Source organism: Bos mutus, chromosome 9 (assembly GCF_027580195.1).
Source record: "Bos mutus isolate GX-2022 chromosome 9, NWIPB_WYAK_1.1, whole genome shotgun sequence".
Classification (NCBI taxonomy): domain Eukaryota; kingdom Metazoa; phylum Chordata; class Mammalia; order Artiodactyla; family Bovidae; genus Bos; species Bos mutus.
In genome coordinates, this window is record NC_091625.1 from 15408219 (window position 1) to 15424674 (window position 16456).

At 33.8% G+C, this 16456-nt stretch overlaps 1 protein-coding gene across 8 annotated transcripts in view; it reads left to right on the top strand.

Annotated features, from left to right (window-relative positions):
- The window catches only part of SENP6 (SUMO specific peptidase 6), a 131653-nt gene that overhangs the window by 97264 nt on the left and 17933 nt on the right, over positions 1-16456 (top strand). For all 8 annotated transcript variants that reach the window (XM_070376211.1, XM_070376212.1, XM_070376213.1 and 5 more), the window contains 8 exons: positions 2265-2435; positions 3373-3406; positions 4049-4243; positions 5188-5414; positions 6755-6864; positions 6979-7095; positions 14188-14310; positions 15732-15824. In XM_070376211.1, coding sequence (XP_070232312.1) covers positions 2265-2435; positions 3373-3406; positions 4049-4243; positions 5188-5414; positions 6755-6864; positions 6979-7095; positions 14188-14310; positions 15732-15824 — 1070 coding nt within the window. The remainder of the gene's footprint in view (positions 1-2264; positions 2436-3372; positions 3407-4048; positions 4244-5187; positions 5415-6754; positions 6865-6978; positions 7096-14187; positions 14311-15731; positions 15825-16456) is intronic.

The window sequence follows — 16456 nt, forward strand, 5'->3', positions numbered from 1 at the left end:
TTTAGATGACAAAAGAAATTCTGTCAATCAACAGTAGGTCTAGAAATGAATATTTGTAATGCAGGTAAACTACGCTGATGTCTATAATAAACCAAGAACTTTTAAAAGAAGGAAAAAGAAAATTTAAAAAAAGATAGGAATAGACCAAAAGAAGAGAAATTCAGATAATAAACCTTTTATAGGAAAAGTACATATCAAAGAAAATGAAATATAACCATATACTTAACAAACTTTCACAATTGATGCAAAATCACTTAACACATATATTGGCAAAAATCCAAGGTAAAGGGTACTTTCCTTATATGTTGATGAAAAAAAGGTAAGTTGTGGCCTTTTGGAAAAAGAGTAAAAGTATCTACTAAAATATTTAAAATGTATACTGAATGACCAAGTAATTCATTCCCTAGACTCAAAGGACTCTTTAACCTCCAGTGCTTTGATTATATATATAAATATAATTATTAGCAAACAATCATTTTAATGATTGATACAGAAATTACATTGGGACTTCCCTGGTGGCTCAGAGGTTAAAGCGTCTGCCTGCAATGTGGGAGACCTGGGTTCGATCCCTGGGTTGGGAATATCCCCTGGAGAAGGAAATGGCAACCCACTCCAGTATTCTTGCCTGGAGAATCCCATGGAGAGAGGAGCCTGGTAGGGTAGAGTCCACAGGGTCGCAAAGAGTAGGACACGACAGAGACTTCACTTTCACTTTCACTTTCATAGAAATTACTGAAGAAACTCTAGTATATATGTACCATGGACTATTACTCAGCCACTGTCAATGAAAATTGGAGCTGTATCAGTGGCTTAGGATTTTCTACATGGCACTGTTTAGTGAGAATACCAAGATGCAGAAATTATGTGCATATTTTCTTATTTTTGTAAAAAGAACCTAAAAAATAAATTTGTACGTTAAAAAGTTGTATGTATATATGTCAGGAATTTGGAAAGTTGTAGATTAAAATATGAAAACATACATATTTGATTGTTAAGATGGGATCAGTAAGAAATGAAAAAACCAAAAGTAACTATAATAATAGAAAAAATATAGGTTGATAGTTTTAGTGTAATCTTAGGAAATGCCTTTCCAAACATTTCAGCACAAGCAAAGTAATAAATGAAGAGATGAATATATTTGTTTCAATGGAAAGTACAATACAGTGAACCAAAACACCATCCACAGAATTTAATAGGTAATGCAAATGGGAAAAAATAGTGAAATATGTGACAGTATAAGTTGGTCCTTTACATAGTTTTGATTTCTTAAAAATCAAAAAATAGAAGCAACTATAGAAAAATGAGTAAAGGGTATAAATAAGAGGTGTTTTTTTTTTTTTTTTTAAGTAAGGTACAAAAAAAGAAATTAAAATATATTTTTAAGTGTTAGATTGCTGGAAATTACCTAACTTAACTATTGAGCTAAGTAAAATCTCATTTGAAGAAATAATTCTAAAGCTAAAGTTTTAAACCTCTCTAATAGATATCTGTTAATAACCTGGGAAAATATTCGTTTTAATCAAGATCTTTTTTTTTTTAATGATAAGGATTTTGACATCTTTACTTTTAATTACATTTAATTTAAATATATACTTGTAAAGACACTTTTATATTATGATTAATTTGCATTTGGGAATGACTGTGAAATCTTAATTTAACAGATCAAGTCATTTAATAGTTTTTAATATATAAAGAACCATCATTTTATAATGTAAATAGCCATTTTCCTAAATTATCAGTTTTCTAAAGAGCTGCTAATTTAATCCAAATACAGCAACTACTACCACTCTTACTAGATAACTTTTATCCAGCATTTTACCATGCATGAAGCACCATGCTAAGCTACTTACATGCATTAGCTCATTTGAGTAAATACTGTTAACATTTTAGTTTAGGAAACCAAAATTTTTAGTTTAGAAGTTATTATATAAGTTTTACAAGATCAAATCATTGAAAGGTAGTAAAACTGTGTTTTGAACCCAATTCAAACTGATTTGAACTGTCTGATTCCTAAAGTACCATTTCTCACTGCTGGGCTGTTACTGGAGCTTCACATAATAACTAGGTAAAGTAGCAAGATGGAACAGGAAGAGTTTACTGTTACTGTTATAAAATCAATAAATACTCATGTAGCACTGTTGAAGTAAAATCAATTTTATGTTTTGATAATTACATTTCTTCTGTTGGGTCTTCTTTGCTATGTCTACTTAGTTTACAGTCTTGTTTTAGTAACTTACTAAGTGAAAAATTTTTTCCTTTTTCAGTTTGGTAATTCTATTATCACCACACCTCTAAAACGTCGCAAAGTGATTTCTCAAGAAACTTTAGTTGATCCTGTATCTTTAAGCTGCCAAAGTTCCTCTGATACCGTAGTTTTAAACTGTCGAAGTATACGAGTAGGAACACTATTCCGACTATTAATAGAACCTGTAATTGTAAGTACACACTATGCTCTTTACTACCAATTATAAGATTCAGAATTTCTTGGCTAAGACTAATATATGTTAAAATTTATAAGTTAAAATATTTAATAGAACATTGCAATTATTTCAAGATTTCAACTTGCTTTAGGAATATAGACAATTAAAAATAGCTACTCACCATAAAAATTAGTGGGTAAAAACTTGGTCATATGTATTCCGATAAAAAAATTTTTTTAATTATAACATAATATTCAAAGTAGTGCATAATCATTATAGGAAAATGTTTATTCTCACTGAGTTGGAATTCACTCCTGTGTGTTACCGTTTTATTCTCATGCAAGCCCAATGCATGAAAACAGTATTTTGAGGAACTTTATGAGAGAAAGAAGAATTGAAAAGCTTTGGGGTCTGCAGAAAAATGTCTTATGACATAGTAACTCCTAGAAATAGATTATTGGACTTTGGTGGCCGCCCAAGAGGCATTGTGCTTTTGAACTAGTTCAGTGTCCAGAGAAGCCAAAGAACTTTCTTTAGTCCCTTTATCTTACCTCTCATACCTGTCTCATTCTTATTCTGCTACCACCAGTCCAATTCAAATGTATATTTTCTATTTAAGATTATAACATAATCTCTTTAATCTGCCTTCTAAGTCATATTTTTTTTTTCTTTTTGATGTATCCTATGCATTGTTAATCTTCCAATATTACTGTACTTATTTTATAAGGCTTCTTAACTCGGGTGTCCTTAATTCTGTGTTTCCAACTATTTTTTTAATGAATAGGGGCTGGCATCATTCTCAGTATTGTAAAGGTCAGATGGACAAATGCAGTACATGGATCGCTTTTTCTGCCTTCTATAGGCTAAGTCCCAAAAGCATGTCATTTAGGGTCTCTGTAGCAAAATCTTCCCCCAAAATCTATGATTGTTACTAATTTATCTTATTTTTTAGTTTTGTTTAGATTTTATCAAGATACAGCTAGAAGGTAAGCTGTTGTATGTCCTACTGCTCACTAAAGCTTTGTTTACAGTAAAACACTTTACTGGAATAAAAAATGTTATTTTTAGAATTCACTAAGATAATTAGTTATTACATGCATCATAACAAAGGGCCTTATACCTTAAGAGTGGAAATTTCATACTATAACATCACAGAAGCTATGTTTAAGTTTTTAAGTATTCTTCATTAAAATTCTCTTTGCATCTGGGAAAAAATGTATTTAGATACTTCTTTAAGATCAAAGATTTTTCTTCATTTTCCCACTAAAGTTACCATGTACAAAATATAATAAATATTTGGGGGCTTCCCTGATGGCTCAGATAGTAAAGAATCTGCCTGCAGTGCAGGAGACCCAGGTTCTATCCCTGAGTCAAGAAGATGTCTTGGAGAAGGGAATGGCTACCCACTCCACTATTCTTGCCTGGAAAATCCTTGGACAGGTTAGTGTGGCAGGCTACAGTCCATGGTGTTTTGGAGTCGGACACAACTGAGCAACTAACACTCTCACTTTCAGTTTTTCATAATAAATATGTACTTTAAAATTGTAATTCCCTACAGTTTCCTCCATTCATGATTTTGCCCTCTTAAGAATTGATTCCTTTTCCATTTCCATTTGTTTTTTCTCCAGAACCAGAAAATGATCCTGTAGGGATTACTTTAAATACCTCTGATCTAACAAAATGTGAATGGTGTAGTGTCCGAAAATTACCAGTAGTGTTTCTTCAGACTAAGCCGGCAGTTTATCAGAAGCTGAGCATGCAACTGCAGATGAACATGGAGGATAAAGTTTGGAATGACTGTAAAGGAGTAAATAAGTTAACAAGTAAGTTATGTAGAGCAAAGGTACAATACACTGGTTAGCAGACTGAGTTGATATTGATAGATACCTTAGATATATTCGTCTTACCTACAATCTTGATAATGACATTATAAGATATTACTTCCCTCATTTTATAGAAGAGGAAAAGTCCATAGAAAATGGAAGTTCTGAAGTTAAAGCCCAGGTTTAGCCATTTGGAAAGTTTTCAAAATGGGTTGAAACCCCAAAACATACATAGTCTTTATTTAACACTGTATAATCTGAGTAAAATGAGGTGTTTTGTTTTGTTTTAATGTACTGATAGACGTTGTAACTGTAAATCAGCCATCAAGTTGGAATCTTTAAAACTTAGCCCGAATAGAAAGTTTGAAAGTTCAGTAACAGGCCTTCATTTTCTACAATAAATCAATGTGGTTCTCCAGTTTGTTTGTTTCCCTTCCCCCTAACATTTGTGGCATAGTGTGACTAGTTGTAAAATATTTCTCCTCACTAATTGCTCCTTCAGCTTAATGATAAGTAAGTGATAGATAACTATGAAAGCTGCAAGAGTTGACACATTAGTGAATATTGGTTTTTACAGTTAAATCTGGAGTTACTGCCAATTGACAGCAGTATTGATGGATTATATGTTTAAAACTCAATATACTTGGATCCTATTAGGTGAAATAAATTAGTTACATCTATGAATAGATTCATTCTAGAGCTGCTGCTAGGGTAATGTGTTCTGGTTCCTTTCTCTTAATTGACTGAAGTGACATTGTTAGGTGACAGTATTATTGGTCCTTATTTTAGTATTTATTATATATCCACTGTATGCCAAACACTGTTTTGAACATTTATACCAGGATTTCTGGTGATATTCTTGAAATAGCTAGTTACTTTTTATTTTAGTATCTATTTACTTATTTTTTTCTTTTAGACTTATAATTATATTGGTTTCTTTTCAGATTTGGAAGAACAATACATAATTCTAATTTTTCAAAATGGCCTTGATCCTCAGGCAAATATGCTATTTGAAAATATTATTACTGACATTGGTATAAAGAATAATGTGTCAAATTTTTTTGTGAAAATTCCATTTGATGAAGCCAATAGCAGACTTGTTGCCTGCACAAGAACCTATGAAGAGAGCATCAAAGGAAGTTGTGTGCAAAAAGAAAACAAAATTAAAAATGTAATTATTTTTTAAATGGTAACTTTAAAGGGAAATGTGTTTCATTATCATATTGCTTATTTGGAGTTAGCTCTTTTTATTTCCATTTCAGAATTATTTGCTTTTATGTGTAATTTGTAAACTACATGGTGTCAAAACATTTAATGGTGGTGGGTGATTTGTGACACAAATAGTATTTGGTACAAGTCTCGGAAGTATTTTAGTTTCTTTCCACATTCCATTCTTGTCTTTACTTTTTGTCTCCTTTTCTTTTTCTCTTGTCCCTTTTTCTTCCCCTCACCGCCCCGCCCGCTCCCCGCCCTCAGCATACATATATATGCAGTGCTACATTCAAAGTGACTGGTATTCTAGTTCTTACATTTTGCTAGTGATTCCTATTGGTGACATTGGCTTCAATACAAATAAAGGCATTTTGGTCCCTGATGTATTATACTTTTATGTGTAACATGTGCATACATGGTTGAAAACTTGGAAAGGAAGCACATAAACCGTTTGATTCTGACTCTCACCAGTTCTAGAATAACTGATTCTAGAATAATTGATCATGTAGTAGGTAATTCTGAAGCCACCTGAATCAAAGGCCACAATACTATTATAACATACAATATAAGTTATTCAATAAAAATATAACTTAAATACTCGAAATTTGTCTCCTACCACAGCAACTGGAGTTTGCTGACAATTTATTAGAAATACTTAAATGTTGCAGCCTGCCTACAAATTTGGAAATAGGGCTATCCAAGGCATAATATTGGTGAAGTTGAGCAAGACTTCACCAGAAAAGAACTATCCACACAGTTAGTGGGTGGAAGAAAAGAACAGGAGGAGGAAGGGGAACCATTCCCCTTCTTTTGCAGAATTGGCTACAGGAAATAATTCCAGAGGAAGAAAAGAGCAGTTGGAGCCATAAGGCAGCTGTGATGGACTCAGATTTCAATGGAAGGCTCTTTCTTTAAGGACTCCTTGATTCTGGAGAACTGAAGCTCAATGGACTGTGTTCCCTGAGCCTCTGCTCCCATATTCCATGGATTTCCTAGGCACTGAACTTAGGTAGGCCTCCACTTGTAGAAGAAAAAATCCACTATCTGTTCTTTGGATTTTACTAACATAATCTAATTTAATATGGATGGTAGAGATCTTAGACAAGATACCAGAAAACCAGTTACAAAAATTGGAAGTATCATTGTTCTAGAAGCTACAGATAAAAAGAAAGTGGACTCTAGTTTTGCCTGTTTCTTATTTTTAATCCTTTTTAATTGAAAAGCATTCTTGCCTTTATCTTTCTGTTGAAATTTTTTCAAATTGATTTTGTGAACTGGTAATTTAATTTTCCTTACCAGGTGGCCCTTGAATCTAAAATACAACTTAAAAACAAACAAGAATTCCAGTTTTTTGATGATGAGGAAGAAACTGGAGAGAGCCATACCATCTTCATGGGTCCTGTAGAAAAGTGAGAGAATTCCTTTACATTTGCAACACTTAAATTTCTTCTGTTTTATTACATTTCAGTGTTATACAGACCTATTTTTGTTTTGTTTGCTTATATTTTAAAATTTTGTTACAGATTGATAGTATATCCACCACCTCCAGCTAAGGGAGGCATCTCCGTTACTAATGAGGACCTGCATTGTCTAAGTGAAGGAGAATTTTTAAATGATGTTATTATAGACTTTTATTTGAAGTAAGTTAATTTTCTCCTAGCCTTTCAGCAAATTTTTAACACATCATAATGTATATGTTTGTTTTCTAGAGTCAGAGTTGTATTTTGAATTCCATCAATGCCACTTACTGTGTGACATTTCGAAAGTAATGTCTCTGTATGTATTTCTTCATTTTAAAAATGAGAATAATGGGAATGCAAGGGATTTCTGTGTATTAATTTTATATCCTGTGACTTTACTGTATTCATTGATTAGCTTTAGTAATTTCTGATGGCATCTTTAGGCTTTTCTATGTAAAGGATCATGTCATCTGCAGTGAGGGTGTTACTTCTCCTTTTCCAATCTGGATTCCTTGTATTTCTATTTCTTACCTAATTGCTGTGGCTAGGACTTCCAAAACTATGTTGAATGGTAGTGCTGGAGATGGTATGGAGAAAGGGAACCCTCTTACACTGTTTGTGGGATTGCAAACTGGAACAGCCACTATAGAGAAGAAGGTGGAGATTCCTTAAAAAACTGGGTATAGAACCGCCATATGGCCCAGTGGTCCCAGTGCTGGGCATATACCCTGAAGAAACCAGAATTGAAAGAGACACTGTGCTTTCATTGTCAGACCCAGTGTTCATTGCAGCACTATTTACATTAGCTAGAACACAGAAGCAACCTAGATGTCCATCAGCAGATGAATGGATAAAGAAGTTGTGGTACATATACACCATGGAATATTACTCAGCTATAAGAAGGAATGCATTTGAGTCAGTTCTAAAGAAGTGGATGAACCTAGAACCTATTATACAGAGTGAAGTAAGTCAGAAGGAGGAAAACAAATACTGTATATTTAATGCATATATATGCAGTCTGATGAATCTATCTGCAGGGCAGAAAGATGAATATTGTATATTAATGCATATATATGGAACTTAGAAAGATGGTACCAATGGATGATTCTACATGCAGGGCGGCAAAGGAGACACAGATGTAAAGAACAGACGTTTGGACTCAGTGGAAAAAGGAGAGGGTGGGATGATTTGAGAGAATAGCATTAAAATATATACATTACCCTGTGTAAAAATGTCCAGCATGTTTGATGTCCATGCATGAAGCAGGGCACCCAAAGCTGGTGCTCTGTGACAACCTAGAGGGATAGGGTGGGGAGGACTGTGCGAGGGAGGTTCAGGATGTGGGGGAAACATGTATACCTATGGCAAATTCATGTTGATGTGTGGCAAAAACCATCACAATATTGTAATTATCCTCAAAATAAATGAATTTTTTAAATGGGAATAATATCTAAAAGAATCATGAGAATGTACTTGAGATGCACATTTCAGGTGCTATAAAAAATAGCACATGCAAAGTGATCATAGATAGTAGCTTATTACATTGTTACTGTTAGAGTGTTTGGGGCTTCCTTGATGGCTCAGATGGTAAAGAATCTGCCTGAGTGCGGGAGACCCGGGTACTATCCCTGAGTCAGCAAGATCCCCTGAAGAAGGAAATGGCAACCCACTCCAGTATTCTTGCCTGGAAGAGTCCATGGACCAAGGAGCCTGGTGGGCTGTAGTCTCAAAGAGTCAGAGATGACTGAATGATTGAGCACACACACACGCTGTGTTAGAAGTTTATGATTTTATAGGGAATACAAATATGGGATTAAAGTATTGACAGAAGCATTAACATGGTACAAATATAGCAGAAAAGAAAGCATCATTCTCTTTGGGGGTTGAGAAATGAAGAATCAAGAAGCTTTCCTTGAAGGGCCTACATCATGATCTGGAATACACATACATAACATGTATGTGTAGTGTGTTTATGTATGTATAAACTGTATGTGTTTACTGCTTTGTGATGTAAGATGAATGTGGGTATGAAACAAAACCATCGGTGTGTCTAGTGCTCTCCAATATATTTTGTTTATTCAAATGTATAATATATATATTTTTAAACTGGTTGTTAAAAGCCCCTGGATTGATTTTTATAGCCTATGATTGCAGCCCACACTTGGGGAAAAGACAGCATTATTATTCACAATGAAAGATTTTGATCAGAAAAGTGACGTGTAATTGTTTCCTTAAGGTCATTTTGACAAGCAGGTTTATTGTGAATGTCTAGATGAGAGACGATTTAAGCAAATTCAATTAAGGTGATATAAGAAGCCTAGTTAAGGCATTTCAGTTGCAGTGAAGAAGAAATAATGAAATGTTTTAAGAGGTAGAGTTGTTTAGCAGAAGTCCTGGACTGATCAACTGCATATTAAGAAGATAAATAAATAGGTGTCAAATAACTCCTAGTTTTCTTACTAGTAAGATGTCCAAATGATGTTGCCACTCACCGAACTGTGATATGACAAAAGGGACCGTGTCAGTAAACAATTGTATATATGATTATAGAGGTCAGTTGAGTTCTGACCTAGAGACACATAGAGATAGAAGGCTTTACAGATAGTAGTTTAATTGGGAGAATGGATGAAATTGCACAGTGAGGGATACAGAATGAGAAAAAGGGCTATAAGGACAAACCCTGCAGAGTAGATTTTAAGAGAGAGCGAGTAAGGAGACAATAGATTCTGAAGGTATTTGAGAGGTAAGAATTTTAAAATAAAGATTTGCTGGCAAGAGAAACTGTCCTAGATTTTAAATGCCTAACTTTGCATATGTAGATTCTTTTGAAACCTCACACATATTCAAGGACAAGTTCAAAGTTCTTGATAACTAAATTAAAGGATATTATTTCATAAAAATACCCAACAAATCATATGGAAAGATCTTCAGTGTTATTAATCATCAGAGAAATGAACGTCAAAACCACAGTGAGATCTCACCTCACACCCATTAAGTAGGATGGCTGCTTTATTAAAAAAAAAAAAAAATCCCCCAAAATAACAAGTATACAAGAGAATGTGAACAAGTTCTAGCCCTGGTACACAGCTGGTTGGAGTATAAGATGGAACAGCCTCTGCAGAAGACAGTGTTGTGGTTCCTCAAGAAATTAAAAATAGAACTGCCATTTGATCCAGCAGCCCTACTTCTGGATATACAAAAGAATTGAAGGTAGAGCTATTTTAGAGATGTTTGCATACCCATGTTCATAGTAGCACTATTCATAATAGCTAAAATGTGGAAGTAACACATATGTTCATTGATGGATGAGGTTATAAACAAAATGTGATATATATAATGGAGTATTATTCACCCTTAAAAGGAAGGAAATCCTTCGCATGCTTCAGCATGGATGAACCTGAACGCATTATACAGTGTGAAATGAGACCGTCACATAAAGACAAACACTGTATGAATCCACTTACATGAGGAACTGAAGTAGTCAAATTCATAGAAAAGCAAAGAACTGATGACCCAGGGCTGCAGAGCAAGGGAAAAGGGAGTTACTGTTTAATGGATATAGAGTTTTCGTTTTGCAAAATAAAGTTTTGGAGATCTGTTTCACACAGTATGAATATACTTAACATTATTGAATTGTACACTTAAAAATGGTTAAGATTGTAAACTGTTGTGCATTTTTTCCATAATTTTTCAAGAGACGTTATGTCTTTATGTATACTACCTTAAGAAACCAAGCAGCTGCAAAATCTTAAGCAATTGTGTAGGACAGTGCTGCCATTATTGGATAAAGTGTTGTATGAATGTCAGCTAGGTCAAGTTTGACAGCACCATTCATGTCATCTTTGTCCTTAGTGATTTTATACCTGCTTGTTCTCTCAGCTCCTGAGAAAGTCATTGATCTCCAGCCATAATTACTGACTTGTCTCTTTCTCCTTAATGTATTGCGAAGCTCTTCTGTTAGGTACATGCATGTTAATGTCTTCTTGGAGAATCAAGCCCCTTGTCATTATATAATATTCCTTTTTATTCTTGATAATCTCCTTGTTTTTAATCCTACTTTGTTCAAAATTAATATAGCAACTCCAGCTTTTTTTTGGTTCATGTTTGCATGATGTATGTTTCTTCATCCTTTTACTTTTAACCTATTTAAGTCTTTATGTTTAAAAAAATTCTTTCTGAAAGCATATAGATGTATCTACAAAATAAGTTCCTATATTTTGTTTACATTTTAGTTTATTGTATTTCATACTAATCTATACTTTTTAGAGTAGAGATTTTATAGTTATTTTTTTGAAATTATTTTCAGTAGGCCTCTTGACAGCATATAGTTAAACTTTAAAGCAAATTTTTTACAATGAACTTACATTATCTACAAGTTCTGCCTTTTCTCATGCAAATTACTATTCCAAATAATCTAACAAAATGCGTGATTTTTAAAAAATCTGCGTTTATATTTGTCTCATGATTTTTAGAAGTGAGTTACAAAGAGGAAACTTTTTCAAATTTCACTATTGAAATAAGTAATTCAGTTGCCACCAGAGCTGCTCATTCTTTTCCATTTCTAACTCTACAAGTTAGAAGCAAACCTTTAAACAGTTTGCCATACTTATAAGAGGTAGAAGGGCATTGTATCTAGAGAATGTTAATAAAATACAGAGGGAAAGATATTTTAACTTCATCCTGTAATATAAATTTCATAATTATTAGATTGTCCACCTTATAACAGGTGCATGACTTTCGATATTTAAATGATTTATACATGGAAAGAAAAATTTCAAAGTGAAAGAAATTCCTGTTTTTTTTGTGTGTGTGTGATAAACTTGGATTTACCTTTAATTCCAGAATAAGAAACAGCTATTCAAGTTAAAATTAATAATTCTCATACATGTACATGAAAAACCCAGAACTATATATAGTCACAGAAATGTTAATACTTAAGGATGTATATCAGATTAGAGAGACAGAACTAGTTACTTTAAAAGGCTTTTTGAAGTTTTGTTTTTTCACTTTTATGTCCTTAATTCCTATAGGATTTGTTTTTATGCATGGTATCAGATAGAGACTTAATTTCATGTTTTTCAGTGTGGACAAATAATTGCCCTGGTATTATTTGTGAAACAGTTCATTCTCTCCCTACCAATGTGAAATCCTGCCTCTGTCATATACTAAGATAACAGTGGCACAGATTTGTTTTCAGGACTCTGTAGTCTGCTCCATCGGCCGTGTACCTATCCCTGCATCAGTACCACACTGCCATGATTACTATTTCTTTATTCTTGTTATCTAAAAAGGCAATATTCTTCACAAATGTTTTGCATATGCTTGACCTTTTTAATTCTTTCAGATAAATTTTAGTATCAGCCTATCAAATACAGTTTTTAAAATTCTTTTGCGATTTTGATTGTGATCGCACTGAATCAGTTAATCTCAACTGGAGGCAGCTTTGGCCCCAGGGGTTGTTTGACAATGTCTGTGGGCATTTTTGGTTCTCACAAAAGGAAAGGATACAATCTAATAGCATCTAGTGGGTAGAGGCCAGAGATAACGCTAAACACACTGCACTGCACAGGACAATCCCAGCAATAAAGAATTATCTGGCTTAAAATGTCAGTGGTGCCAAGCTTGAGGAGCCTGCCACTAAATTTATGCAATTTGGACATGACTGATACTCATATTTTTGAGTATTTCAGTAAAAATATTTTCTGATCTTATAGCCAGCCATCTTGATAAAACTTATTTCTAATACGTCTGTAGATCTTTCTTAAGTTTTCTGTATGAAAATCCTTTCATCTTTAAATTAATTTCGTACATTTACAAAAATAAAGCATGGGTCTGTTTGTATATGAAGTATAGTCTGTTTTCTTAAGTCACCAAATCCCATTGTTCATTCAGTTCAGTTTACAAAAGAGCCATTGTCATTTTTTTTGGTAAAGCAGCATGGTTCACCCATTATGGTTACAGTCTGTAAGTTCAAGTCTAATTCACTACATGCTCTGTTTTGAATATAAGATGTAGAATTCAGCAGTTGATTTAAACTGTGTCATGAGCTGATTCACTGTCTTATATCCTTTGTGGGGGCACACTGAGTTGCCCTAAAGCAAGAAATCTGTAAGTTATGTCCTTTTTGAGCTTTAGAATTATTGAATATTATGATTAAAGTGACAGGCCTCAAAGGTGTGCCCTGTGGGTACTTCCTTTTTCTGTGCAAGATTTCACAAGGTTTTCTTATGAGCCTCATTTTAATAAGATGAATGTGGCCATAAGCTTGACTTTGCATAGCTCCTTTGAGGGAGTTTAAGACGTAAACAATTAAATTTAATGTATCATAATTTATCTTTGTAATTTAAAGGACCATATCTATTTGTTTTAATATAGACCTACCTTCAGGAAAAAAACAACTAAAGCAAGGAAAAATTAGAACTGATATAAGATCACTTTAAAGACTAGTCATTGTTACAGCCTCACCACTGTACAGGTTCTTTCTGTTTCATTTCTGTTTTTATAAAAAGTAGTCTATGGCTAGGTCATCCATGGTTTATTTAAAGTGTTTAAAACAAAATAATACATAAAGATAGCTTTATTAAGATATAGTGCATATACCATACAGATCACACATTTCAACTGTATAATTCCAGTGGTTTTTAGTGTGTTCAATTTTGAAGCCACCACCATAATTAATACTAGAACATTTTCATCCCTCACAGAATTCGGTACCCATTAGGAGTGACTCCCCATTTCCCTCGAACCTTACTCGCAGCTCTGGCAACCACCAGTCTCCTCACTATGTCTATGGATTTGCATATTCTGAACATTTCATATACATGGAATCATACAATATGTGCTTTTCTGTGGCTAGCTTCTTTCACTTAGCATAACATTTTCAAGGTTCTTTTTATCAAACTACATGCATCAACTTCATTTCTTTTTATTGCTGTGTAATTTTCCATTGTATGGGTATACCACATTTTCCATTCATTGATTGATGAGCATTTCTAGCATTTCTGTTGGCTTTGATAAAGTTTATGTGAATGTTCATAAATGTGCCCTTGTTTAAAAAGATTAGATCTTTCAAGTTCTAGTTTTACTCTTAAATATCATGTTTTATTACTTAGAAATAATCTGATAGTAATCTTTGTCTAGAATGTGAAATTTTGTTTATAAAGTCTTTCAGTTTAAAGGAATGGAGATTGGTGGTGAATAGGTATTTGATCACTCTGTTTTTAGTACACAAACTTAAATTCATTCTGTTTGGAATTGCTTCGTATAAAACAGGTATTTGGTGCTTGAAAAATTGAAGAAAGAAGAAGCTGACCGAATTCATATATTCAGTTCTTTTTTCTATAAACGCCTTAATCAAAGGGAGAGGAGAAATCTTCATGAAACAACTAATCTATCGTAAGTCAAGCTTTTTGAAAATATTTAATAGATATTGGTAAGCTGCAGTCCACGGGGTCGCTAAGAGTCGGACACGACTGAGCGACTTCACTTTCACTTTTCACTTTCATGCATTGGAGAAGAAAATGGCAACCCACTCCAGTGTTCTTGCCTGGAGAATCCCAGGGACGGGGGAGCCTGGTGGGCTGCCGTCTATGGGGTCGCACAGAGTCGTACATGACTGAAGTGACTTAGCATAGCATAGTAAGTCACTTAAGTTTAACTTAGGAAAAAAATCACTTATTTATATTAAAGCAACTTTTTTTCCTTCTAGTCTCAATTAGCAAAATTTATATAGCTTATAATATTTAAAACCCAAAGAATACCTGGGATTCGTAAAGGTTTTAGGTCTAATATGTCGATCAATATTTTCCAAATATATCTGAAAGTTTAAAAAAGGAAAATTACTTGAATCTTATTAAATCTTGAAAGTTATTAAATACCAATTGCTCTGTTTTACCCTACATGTTGCATCTGTAGTATCTTTAACAGTGGAACCTGTGAATCTGTAATATTAATAAGTTCTTTGGATAATAATTCTCAGACAAGGAAACAGTATTCTACATATGAGCCCTGAGTTATTTATAATGCCTTTCCATATAGCGAGTGCATCCAGCTCTAATACTTGCTGGTAATTGGTTACAAGATACACACGAGAGTCCGTTGTTGTTATCAGTGCTATTAAATGTCTTGAATCAATGGCTGTTGTGTACAATATAAATAAGTTTTCCACTGTTTCAGTGATATCTAATTTTGTATCTTAGAGTTTATGGTGAAAGAAAGAAAGTGAAAGTCACTCAGTAGTGTCCTACTCTTTGCAACCCCATGGACTATACACTCCATGGAATTCTCCAGGCCAGAATACTGGAGTGGGTAGTCTTTCCCTTCTCCAGGGGATCTTCCCAATCCAGGGATCAAACCCAGGTCTCCTGCATTGCAGGTGAATTCTTTACCAGCGGAGCTATCAGGGAAGCCCAGAGTTGATGGTAGTGGTTGGTTTTGACCAGTCCTGATAATTTGTCCTGTTTTACCTACTGTAAAACAGTGCTCACTTTTCCTGCTCTCTTCACCTTAGTTCTTATGGGTCACAGTCTGATACACACTCAATATTTTTGCTAAAACCAGTTCTGCAACAATAAGCACCCTAGTAAGAAATGGTAGGAATTAAAGAATCTCTTTCTTCCAGATTCAGTGATGGTCAGTTTCACATCTTCCCAGCTCCATCTCAGATATTTTGCTTTCTTTTCACATCTTGTTAAATCCTCTTACACAGCTGTTTGATCTGTTGACATCTTAATCACTGTAATGTATAAATTGCTGCATATAGGCTGACAACACTGGAAACATTTCAGAAGCTTGATAGTTCTCCTCTTGTCTTACAGAATACAGCAGAAGCGACATGGAAGAGTAAAAACATGGACCCGGCATGTAGACATTTTTGAGAAGGATTTTATTTTTGTACCCCTTAATGAAGCGTGAGTAACAGTTTTCTTTATGTAAATGTGATGGCAATTTTTAGAAAATATGTTTATGAGGTGAATAATTCATCCAGTTTTAAACTTCTTTCTGAAATTTTTTGTATATGTTGATACTTATACTTCTTATTTTATGGATATTAATATACTTTTTCAGTGAATCATGTAAGATATGGAATTTTACAAGTAATAAGAAATCTTCCTAATTTCATTTGATTCATCAGTGTAGAATAATGTCATCTTTTAAAAATGGTACTTGTGGTCTAGGAGACATCCTATAGAAAACACTACCTTGTACAGAATGGTGATTAGGTCACACAGAAGAATTTGGATTTTTAGTTTATAAAACACACTTTGACTCAACCAAAATGAAGAGAAGGTGGCTGGATTTATGTCATTTGCTCACTGAAAACCATGTTTACTACCTGAAGCTATTTCCTAAGTAAATAGAGGTGGTAAACATTTCATGTTATTCTCACCCAGTGACTAGAGAGGCATAGATGTATACCTTAGTATTATTATACAATTTGCACTTGAGAGTTTCTGTATTTCATTTTCTAACTGTCCTGCCCTCCAGCCAAAGACCTCCAGGAATACTCTTGTAATTGGGCAGCATGGGTTTAGTACTTGTA